The 10,444-nt window shown below is 43.3% G+C and overlaps 3 protein-coding genes across 3 annotated transcripts; 2 read left to right on the top strand and 1 right to left on the bottom strand.

Annotated features, from left to right (window-relative positions):
* Positions 1 to 2,789: 2,789 nt before the first annotated feature.
* On the bottom strand, positions 2,790 to 3,728 carry CCR75_000976 (uncharacterized protein; the record flags this gene model as incomplete). The annotated part of the gene is made up of 1 exon (XM_067959081.1): positions 2,790 to 3,728. One exon carries the CDS (start codon positions 3,726 to 3,728, stop codon positions 2,790 to 2,792), a length of 939 nt encoding a protein of 312 aa, XP_067814442.1.
* A 1,053-nt stretch (positions 3,729 to 4,781) lies between these two features.
* Positions 4,782 to 6,936, top strand: CCR75_000975 (uncharacterized protein; the record flags this gene model as incomplete). The annotated part of the gene is made up of 5 exons (XM_067959080.1): positions 4,782 to 4,861; positions 4,926 to 5,998; positions 6,041 to 6,179; positions 6,351 to 6,470; positions 6,802 to 6,936. The coding sequence occupies exons 2-5, from the start codon at positions 5,994 to 5,996 to the stop codon at positions 6,934 to 6,936; spliced, it is 399 nt and encodes a 132-aa protein (XP_067814443.1). The 5' UTR covers positions 4,782 to 4,861; positions 4,926 to 5,993.
* A 1,132-nt stretch (positions 6,937 to 8,068) lies between these two features.
* CCR75_000974 (uncharacterized protein) lies at positions 8,069 to 9,082 on the top strand (the record flags this gene model as incomplete). Its single annotated transcript, XM_067959079.1, has 1 exon — positions 8,069 to 9,082. The coding sequence occupies one exon, from the start codon at positions 8,069 to 8,071 to the stop codon at positions 9,080 to 9,082; it is 1,014 nt and encodes a 337-aa protein (XP_067814444.1).
* Positions 9,083 to 10,444: the final 1,362 nt, after the last annotated feature.

Genomic DNA, 10,444 nt, shown 5'->3' with positions numbered 1-10,444 from the left:
GCCGGTCTCATTCTTAGAGCCGCAAGTTTCACAAAAATTTGTGATGCACCTGGATCCACTAGGAGGGTCATCACTTGGTCATAGCCTCTTACATGAGCGCTATGGACCAGCAGGGTTGAGGTCCGAAATTTCGAGACCTCAGGGACTATGCTACCCATTTATTCGACAACTCTGAACTGAGGGGTAGCTTCAGAGTCCGCGTCAGTTGGACATCCCGCCTTTACTGCGCTTCTGCATTTCCCGACCCCTCAATGGTCGATGCAGAGCTCATGCGTCTCGAACGCTGGTTCTTACCACCGCCCTTTGGGAAGAGAGTCCTCTTGCTGGGCATCTTTGCTCCAGAAGGGACCCTGGCATAGCAGCGAGCCATCGTATGGCCGCGCTTGCCGCATTTAAAACAGACAACGTCTGCATTGCCCAACTCCATAGGAGTGGCATCTGTCCTCTCGGCCGACGGCTTATACCAAGCTGTCGCCGATGCACTGTTGTAGGATTTCTCCTCAACTAAGGTAATTTCGATTGCCTCCTCCATCGTCGACGGCACCAATCTGAAACGCCTGTCGTGATGGGCCATGCCGTAGTCCGTTCATAAACGTGGGCACCTTAATGTGCTCCGGAATCGGACCTACGGTTATGGATGCCGACAGCGAGCGCATCTCTTGCACATACTCTTGCAGAGATCGCTTCGCCTGTCGCGCTCCAAAGAAGTGCGTCTGAAGCAGCACTTTGTTGTTCGGCGGCTGGTACGTGGCGCGAATCTTCTCCTCGAGGATCGCTCATGAAGGAAACGCCTTTTTGTCCACCATAAGCGCCGAGTAAGCCCACCATGAGGCCTTGCCGCGCAGACGCGACATGGCGTACGACACCATCCGGCTGTCGTCCTCGATGAGCTGGGCGACACCGCATTGCTCCACGGCTAAAAGCCAGTGGACAATTGTGTGCGCTGCAGCTCCATCGAACTTGGGCGGGTCCATCCGAATGGGCCTCGGCTGATGCGGCCGGGCAGAGAGCATCTCAACAGTCCTGTTGAGAGCCTCGCTCCGAGCCTGCTCATGCCTCAGCTCATCCTGAGTCTGAGTGACGGACTCCGCCGCAGCATGGCCCTGTGCCTCGGACGCGGCCCTCCGCTGTCCGAGCACGAATGCTTCAAACTGCTCCAACTGAGCAACATGTTGCTCACGAGGAATACTCAGATGCCTTGCCAGGGCTTGTTTACCAAGTCTCTGTGCCGTAAGCCCAGCCACCTCCTGATGATGTTCGGAGAGGTGGGAGAAACGAGCCCAATCAATATTGAGGCTCATCCTCACGTACGCACGCAGAGATGTGGGTCGTGGGAAGAATTTCAAGTGCTACCAAGTGTAGGCGGGCAAAAAGTCGTAATGCGGCCACGCTCTACTTAGTCACACACCCTAGCACAGCGACGAAGCTTAAATCAGCTTTTTCTGTGTGCAGTAAGGTAGTTGTGGTAGGCGCGTTAGCAACCTCACCCAACACAATAAGTACTTTAGTTAAGTGTTGTCACGGGAGCGGTAATCCGGCTCCTCGTGCACACTTACTAAGTAGAAAGTACTTTTCAGACTGATATATATTTAATCGTATTAAATATAAATACCTATTTTAACCAATCAAAATGTCATCTTTATAGAACACTTACTATGTATTAGCTTGTCTTTCTAGATACCTCGCGTAATGGATGACGCTAGGCGTCATCCCTCCTAATGTGAATGCACCCATGTGCGTCACATACACAAGGGTTGGTTCACAAATGTGAACCACATCTAAGTGCCAGGTCGAGTTACTTTAATTAAGTAATTGACCATCCCTTCGAGTACACTAAGTGTACTTAACGAGGACTATGTAACATTAGGGCAACTTTAGCCTTATACAGAGACTCTCTGAGTATAATAGTCTTCCTTTGATTTTAGGAGAGTGGTAGCTCCGCAACATACAGATTAGGTCTTCCACTTTCTAAATACGCACGATTTCCTGTTCTTTGGCCAACTTTGCCACATTGGTGTCGCTGTTGCCGTCCAAGATTCCATTACTCAGTGTGTGGCAAATTTGCGCGCGCTTCAAGGAAGCAGAGAGCTGGTTGCGATATAGGCAGTTGCTGTAGCGGGGCACAATTGACTTGTACTGCTTCAGTACAAGTCCACTTCGCACTGCCTCAGTGCGAGTGGTGCCTCATGTCACTTCACGTAGACTAATACGTGCAGAGGAAGACTCTTTGAAAACACTTTCTTTAAAGAGGGTTATTTTAAAATGGTATTAATACAATTAAGTTTTTCTTGTCTATCTACTTAATACTAACTTAATTATAAACTGATACAAAACATGTAATAAAGTCTTATCTGTCTTTCTCTTTGCGCGCGTCCAGCGCTGACTGGACCGCGGAGAAAGTAGATATAATGGTCTATATCTACCGATGGATAAGCTTTTAGAATATTACCATGGAAAGTATTATTCTCCAAATATTATCCACCTTTTAGATAATATATTTATTAACAACCTTTAAGTGTTAATTCCATGAAACGATACACCCCGTTACAGTGGCATTTACGTGATACATCCCATAAAGTGGAACATTTGATATTTTGAAAAATCGGGAATAGGGGGACGCAGAGATTAAATGAAGATGTGATTAGAAGAATCCGCATGGAGGGTGTGGAATTAAGGAAAAGGGTGTGAAGATGGCGTAAAACTTAAAATATTTTCCATCGCGTTTATCGATAAATTTGTTCGACTTAATAATACTATGTACCAATTACAAAGTATATTTTTGTATATCGTCAAAAGAAGTATTCCTCGTACTTTTGCTCATATAAGATGCAAAATCGCCGCTTGGGTGTGCGCCGTACACGATGCAATGTTCCTAGTATGCGACCTTTCGTTGCTCGATTCAACGCGTGACCACAGAATAGGACAATTTCCTTGCCAGGAACGCAAACCTTTTCGACCTGCAGCCACTGCTTTGCGTGCTGGTCATACACATCCAAACCCTCTACACTAGACACTGGCTCGACAACATACAAACTTGGGTCTACATGCTCAAATATATTCTCTTTCTCAGATTGGCCGCTACCCTCACTGTTGGGATAATGTAAACCGTAGCATACTGAAAAGTCCGAATCCGACCGTGTGTGGCTTGGTTCAATATCGAACCCAACCGTCAAGCTTAGTGCCCGGTCACAAATACGCTGCATACAGCGTTGGAGAGCCAGCCAGCGGTTTTCAAAGTCTAGCGAAGGCCAAATTACTCTCGACATGTCGCCGCATGCCACGCGAAAGCAGTCTCGTACATTGGTGTGTTCGTATCCAGCATACCAAAAGGGCTTGCCGTACTCGTTGAGGTAGACGTGCTTACTGGTGCAGCCATTTTTCCAATCCTCGTTGTCGCTTGTAAAAAATCTATTAAACTCATGCAGTACCTGATCGTGCGTGCGCTCAAGATTTTCGCCGATGTTTGTGAGGACTACAAATGAGTGACGCTCCATCATTGCTAGGAAGCGAGCGCGATTTGTCCAGTTCAATTCCCTTAGTGGCAGTCGAGGTATTTGTAAAGCGTTACCCGTGTTATGGTAGACGCTTGCGGCTAGCTTTGGCTTATATAGACTCGAAAATTTGCTGATATTGTCCCTCTGATCAGCTTCGCTGCTGGCATTGAGACAGTAGTAGCTAGCTGCCAGACTGTAGTCGGCCGGTTTGGGAAAAGTTACGGTGACCACCATGTCGTCAATGTATTTCGGGGGCCACCAGTTTCGGTCAATTTTAGCCAATTAAGAAGCGACAAAAGAATAGTTTAAGTAGTTCCATCATTCCGCCATCGAGTGGATTAACGATTTTAACAATTTAAAGATTTTTCGTAACTGTACATTGACTCGACATCACTGAGGTTCGCATATAGTTCTAGTAGAACTGCGAGAGCCGCTGTTCGATCCCGACGAGTAAGAGCCACTCGGTTGCCACCCTGAGTATAGCCACCGCTGGTTCCACCCTCAACATTCCTACAAATACGACTCGTGTCAGTCATATGTGTCCTTGATAGCCATCGCATAAGAACAGTCTTACATTTTTTTATCTCTTGTCACATGCCAGCCGTTGGTTCAAGTTTCAAAATTGATGACGGCGTTTCAAGTTCATGACCTTTGTGGCCGCGAAACGGGGTGAGCTTTTGTAGTCCATATACCGAGACACAGAAAAGACGTCGTGCGGCTTCTTGGTGCACTCAACGGTAATTCAGAATTTGCGTTAGAAATGCAACGAACGACTAAGCGCCATGCCAAAGCTGCGAGTAAAGCGCGGCGAGATCTGCTCGTGTGTTGGAGCTGCGTTTTTTTGAGAAACGCGGCTATGTCGATGAGGCAAACAAAGCCTTCGTATGTTTCCCACTTTGTATGGCATGGGCGGCTTCCGTCAAACGAATTGTGGGTAACATCTTAAGCAATGTATTCTTAAATTGATGCTCATGGAGCTTCTGTCCGACGAATTTGATGTGTTTGACCAATGAGGTGGGAAAACCTCTAGCGGGCAAAGCTGCGAGTCTAACGAAGAAGTAGACGCAGTAGAGTATGCAGACGGGCTGTGAGGCATAGGCGGATAGTATTTAGACATGATCGGTGTTGTCGAACCCTTATCGCTTTTGTCTATTGTTCGGATAGTGAAGTCTGCGACGCATTTGTAGTTGGTAGACTTTTTCGTGGTTAGTTTCTCCGCGATTTATTTCATCTGCTCCTTTAGCGGTTCGGCTTTCCTCTGTGTCACTTGCAAGCGAGGAGAATTATCGCGCCCTACCCGACTTCGACTTCTACTGCGATAGCATTGCTGCCATTGGTTTTTTTTCGCGCTCCCTGAAGCCGAGGCTGTAAGTGTGGCTTTCGTCTGCGCTATCAGCTCAAACTTTTTGATCAAAGTCTGCGCGTTCTTAGAACTGTCCATAAAAGGCTGGGCTATCGTCATAAAATCGTTTAGTTCGTTGAGCAACCGGATTCCACACGCCTTTCGTAAGCGTAGCAACAGTTAGGTATCAATATAATTACGAATTTTATCATATGCAGTTTTATTAAATACGTTAGAGGTAAAATTGCAACTGGTAGAACTTGACTCGCAGTGGCCAACAATTATCCTGGGTTCATTCTTGCGCGATTCAGCTCCATTCTGACTCTTGCTGAACATCTGTGTACAATATTGATTTGATAACGACGTTTCAAAGACTGATTGTAAACAGATTCTGAGCATTTTCAAAAGCACGATGAAAGATCTCAATTTATAGGTGCACACCACCATTCTTTTCTCACATACTTGATCGAAGAGTGGGACTCATCAAAACCCCATTTAAATTATTTGAAGCCTCTGGGTGTTTTCATGTCGACCGAGACAGATACCTTCTTGCAGCGGTCTCGTTCACCGCCGATTTGTTCACGCACGAATTCTCCAAATGATCTGCTAGATTTTCAAAGCGCGTTTCATGCTTCAGAGCCGACGACTTCGCTCAATCTGTAGCCTTTTGCCTCCTTGACAAGGGATTTTTGCCACTTTGCGTCTATATCAGTCGCATTCTCCTCTGTCGCCATCTGTGATCTAGAACCAAGGTCTGAAGTCAAACGGTAATTCTTCTGCTGATGATTATTCAGAACCCCAAAACATTTGTACCTCAATTCGCTCATTTAAGCTCAGTTGCATCGGCACGAGTTGAGCATCATACAATTTCCTTTTATGCATTTGTTGCCGTGGCGACAACCACAGGTGTCTGCTTTCTGCCAATGGGATGTTAAGTTCTCTTTGTGTGATCACTCGGCCTGCTGCAAAAAATTGTACTACCAAAACTCCATCATTGTTCCGTCGCAATGTGCGACTTCTTTCTCGAGATATTGCTCTGCCATTAACTATCTGCAGGTTGTGTCTCAACGAAGTCAAGAGCGCGCTGAATATACCTGGAGCAGCACTGGGGACTCTTTTCATCGACTGCCACTTTCGCTCGCTTATTTCAAGCTAAGATGAGGTGAGGTTTGTTGAGTTTGCATCGTGGTAACCACTACATTAGACTACCGCTGTCCTGCATAGGTTTACCATCGTATTCCAAGACCAATTCGATTCCTTACGGGAAAATTCTTGGCGAGTATTTTGAAGCTGAATCTAAGATTCATAATTGCGCCATCGTACAAATTCATCGAGGCACAATAGTATGTTAGACAAATGATGACAATACAGCTTGTTTTGCTTCCCTAACGGTGATAATTTTGCGGTACCTGTCATTATTCAGACTAATTTTGATTCTTCAAGCTGAGATTTGCTTATCTTACTGCTCTGCTCATTTGCAAGGGAACGCTTCGATTAGCCTCATTTTTTCTTAGATCACGTCAGTCTTGCGCTCAAGAGCTGTTCGTGCTGATGAAAAGCTTCAAACTCGAGATCATGGAATTCTTAAAGCTCCTCCAGCTGTAGCTTTAGCCGTGGCTGTCGCATTTGCATCGGTAGCATCTCGCTTTTCTTGCCATGTCCGCCCCTTGTGCTATCGTACGAGCTTTTTGCTTGGGTCTTCAATTTTTTACACCTACAAAGCATTATAAGCATTAGCAAAGGACAAGTCAATTGCAATGGTAACTAAAAAAGCAGATGCATTTACAGCTTTTTGCCACTCATGCTTGCAAAAGTCCTTTTTGTCGCTTATTCTTTATCGTCTGCCAAATGTTACAAAAGAAGATGGTCATCTGACGAATTCTTGCTGATCTTACGAACGTCAATTTCATCCTGACATGCTTGATAAATGCACGATTTCTGCTCATTTGTATTGATCTGTTTTAGAAATTTATTGTTTCCATAAATTTCGCTTCAACTTTTCACAAAATGCAATGCTCCGAGATTTTTAAAGTAATCCAAGTTTTGAGCTTTGGCAAGTACATTGGCCTCGGAGTCGATGTTATCATGGCGCAAGCGTAAGCTAGCGCATATATACCTCGCTTTCATGGGAGAGCTTTAACCCTGGGTACTGAAAACCATGTTATTATATTACAAATAATGGCTGGGCATTGTGCGATAAACGCAGCAATGCCATGCAGCACTAGCTTCAAAGCAATGACCGCGCTTATTTCTCGATTCGTAGAGCTTAAGAGTCGAGCATCCAATGATACCGCAATCTTTTCGTCTCTAAGGTTAAAATTGCTAGAATCTAATACGCATCATCAGTTAACATTGGTTTGGAAAGCACAAGAGTTGCAGCCTTGGAATTTTTGTCAGAATTAATGATACCTCGGTTTAATTGTCGTTATAAGACGACATTCAAGCTACGATTTTGTAAGGTCGGTTGCGCCCATTCGCTACATGCGGATTAGGTGCGTAAAACCACTTCCTTATGGAGTCTCATATGTTGCTAGCAGCTTTCGACCAACCCTCCTACTCGATATACTGCTATGTTGATGTTAATTGCCTAATTGGCGCATTAGAGCCGTGTGAGCAAACATTTATCGAGCTGACATTTAATTATAGCCCTAGCCAATTACTCATTCTCGGTAGAATGTGCTCATTTTAGCCGTCTTTTTGTTCGATAAACAACGAAGGTACGGCCCTTGCTGGTAAAGCTGCAACACTTAACTCATTTTACTAGTGATTGTTACATGCACAATCTCATAGGTAATGCATGTAATTTAATTTCATGGTCTAGTAAAACACGAAATAAGCATGGCACTGTTGAAACATCAGGTGCAGATCGACGCATCTTCGTTATAAGATTCTCGGAATTACCAAAATCGTAAAGGGCACGGCGCTGCAACAATGGATGTTGCTTTTTTTACCCTATAGTTTCTTTTTTTCGAAATTATACTGTCAAGAAAATTAATAGAATGGTAAAAATTGCACAAAGCCTTGCTCATGTCTCGGAAGCGAAGCGTCAAAAGAGTATCTTTCAAAATTATAGGGAAGGCATACTACATAAATCATTGCCAATTTGAACCTGTAGAGTCTTGACTGTTACGATAAAACAACGACTACCTTAAGAAAGGAAAGATCGAATTGTCGTCCACTTTATTTCCAAACCGTAGTAACGTGGCATATTCTCCTCAAGCTTACAAAGCAAATGCTGTCGGTCACCAAAGCTTCCTTTAATCTACGCTCACGTATTCAAGATAGTTCTAATGGGCTTCAGTGTGTGGACATCGTAGAGTGCTCAGCTTCCGGTCGACTATTTATCGACAAGCATACATTTATGACGTCGTCGACTTTGGAGGGCCGCAATGCAAGTGCCACTGCCTTACAGGAATTGGACCTGCATCTTTCAATAAAAAATACGGCAAATATCGTAAAGCTGGAGAGCTATGCACTGAACGGAGAGCAATTACACCTTTTGTATGAATACTGTGGTCGTGGGGACTTGCTTGACCTCATGACACAAGAACTCCGCCTTCGAAAGGCAGGTGTATTTCCCCGAAAAGCGTCACTTACAACTCTCACTAATTCTGGCAGACGTCATATTTTCACCTCGATACTACAAGGCGTGAACGCGCTACACTCGATGGAAATCGTACATATGGATTTATCCTTGGAAAATATTTTCATCACGGACTCCGGCATTGTCAAGGTGGGAGACTTGGGTCACGCTCAACGTTTCCAGCACGATCGACCAAATCTGCCGATACTTCAAGTTGCCAAAGAAGCATATGCTGCACCAGAGCTACTACGTCACACTGAGATTGAAGATGCAAGGTCCGCCGACGCGTGGTCGCTAGGTGTCATTCTGTGGACATTATGTACCAAACGTGCCTTGATTCACTGCGCCTCGTCTGAGCGAGATAATTTATTCCATCGAATGGCTGAATGTGGCACGGCAGTCGCTCTTCAAGAAACGGGGTTCTTATCGAACGTACCACAATTGTGTTTTGATCTAGTTGTTGGGCTTCTCGATGTGAATCCAAAATCGAGGCTTTCGGTAGAGGCTGCGTTACAGCATCCGTGGGTAAAAGAGGTAGCAGCAAATAGGCCTTCTCGTCAATTGATGAAAATTACGTATAAAGTGTTGAATAAAGATAGCGAGAAGAAGACAATTCTGAGCTCGGAAATCGCACTCGATACGACGCGCGTGCCTCTTATTTAATAAAAATAATTTAGACATAAAAATAAATTTATTAAAATTGACGAGATCGTAAAATAATGGGAGCCGCTAACCGACAAACATGAGCAATTATGATCCAGTTACGGAGCGGCCAAGTGCATATGTTTTTATTCAAAGGATCGTGTTGGCGTCTTAAGTGCAATTTACGACATATGAGAGACTTATCAAAATAATGTCAGGTTATTTGTCAGTGGAGCTGGGAGTCCACGGGGCTTACGACTACTTCCCTTTTCAGTAATCGAGGATGATGCTGAAACGCAGTCGATTTTAATGAATTGGCTATCGAAAATTGGCACCTCTTTTAAAAAATTTCACAGAATTAATGGAAATGTTCACTACAAAGCAATTATTGGAAAGTCGTTAAGAACAATTTGCGCTCAGCTTTACTTTAGGCTTACGACTACTTCTCTTTTCAGTGCTCGCGGATTTTTTTGCAGCTCCGTCGATTTTGTTTTATTGCTATCGAAAATTGGTACCTCTTTTAAAAAAATTCACAGAATTAATGGAAATGTTCACTACAAAGCAATTATTGGAAAGTCGTCAAGAACAATTTGCGCTCAGCTTTACTTCAATGCAAATGCAAAGCCTATTTTCAAGTGCTCTGCCGTGACTTTTTTCCAGGCTCCATCGGATTTTGTCTTACTACTATAGATTTCGTGAATCGGACACCTCGATGCAACTACCCTGAGATTTTGTGAGCAAGTCGAAACACAAAACAAGAAAACCTTACTCGCTAAATTCTGGAGAATTGGAATTAATTTATTAATTTGTTATGCTACTTTAGGTTGATCGGTAGAGCAAATAGCTGTTAACCATATTTAGATTTTAGAAAATATTTAGTTTAATATTCCTTAAAATTTAAATAGTTCATTGTCGATTACATTTAATTCAGGGCTTGCAATAAAAAAAAATATTTTATTATATAGCCTACTACCGAATCGTTCTTCGTGTCCATTTTAATCTCTGTTGAAAAAAAAATTACGTTTAGATCAAAGAAAGGGTAGAAATAATGAAAGGTAATTTATTCAAAGCTTTAATTATTCGTACTAGATAGTTGAGCAACAAATAAATAAATAAATTAGACAAAGCAAACCGTCCAATAAGTGAGCAAATTGAACAAAAAGGTCCTAAAATTGGTCAATATATTATTGCAGAGTAACAACATGAAGATGGGGGGGACCCACTAAAGATGATTTTAAATCTTTTGTATTAGTATAATCTACAGCACAAATTTCTAAATTGACTATTTGTATGATTTTTATAATTTAAAATCTCTTTTTTTATGTAATATATTTTTTATATAATATTTTTAAATAAATTAGAAATTTCACACGAATACGCATT

The sequence above is a fragment of the Bremia lactucae genome, linkage group LG10 (genome assembly GCF_004359215.1).
Source record: "Bremia lactucae strain SF5 linkage group LG10, whole genome shotgun sequence".
Lineage (NCBI taxonomy): Eukaryota > Oomycota > Peronosporomycetes > Peronosporales > Peronosporaceae > Bremia > Bremia lactucae.
Note: the sequence above shows the minus strand (reverse complement) of the source record. Positions and strands in the feature narration are given on the sequence as shown.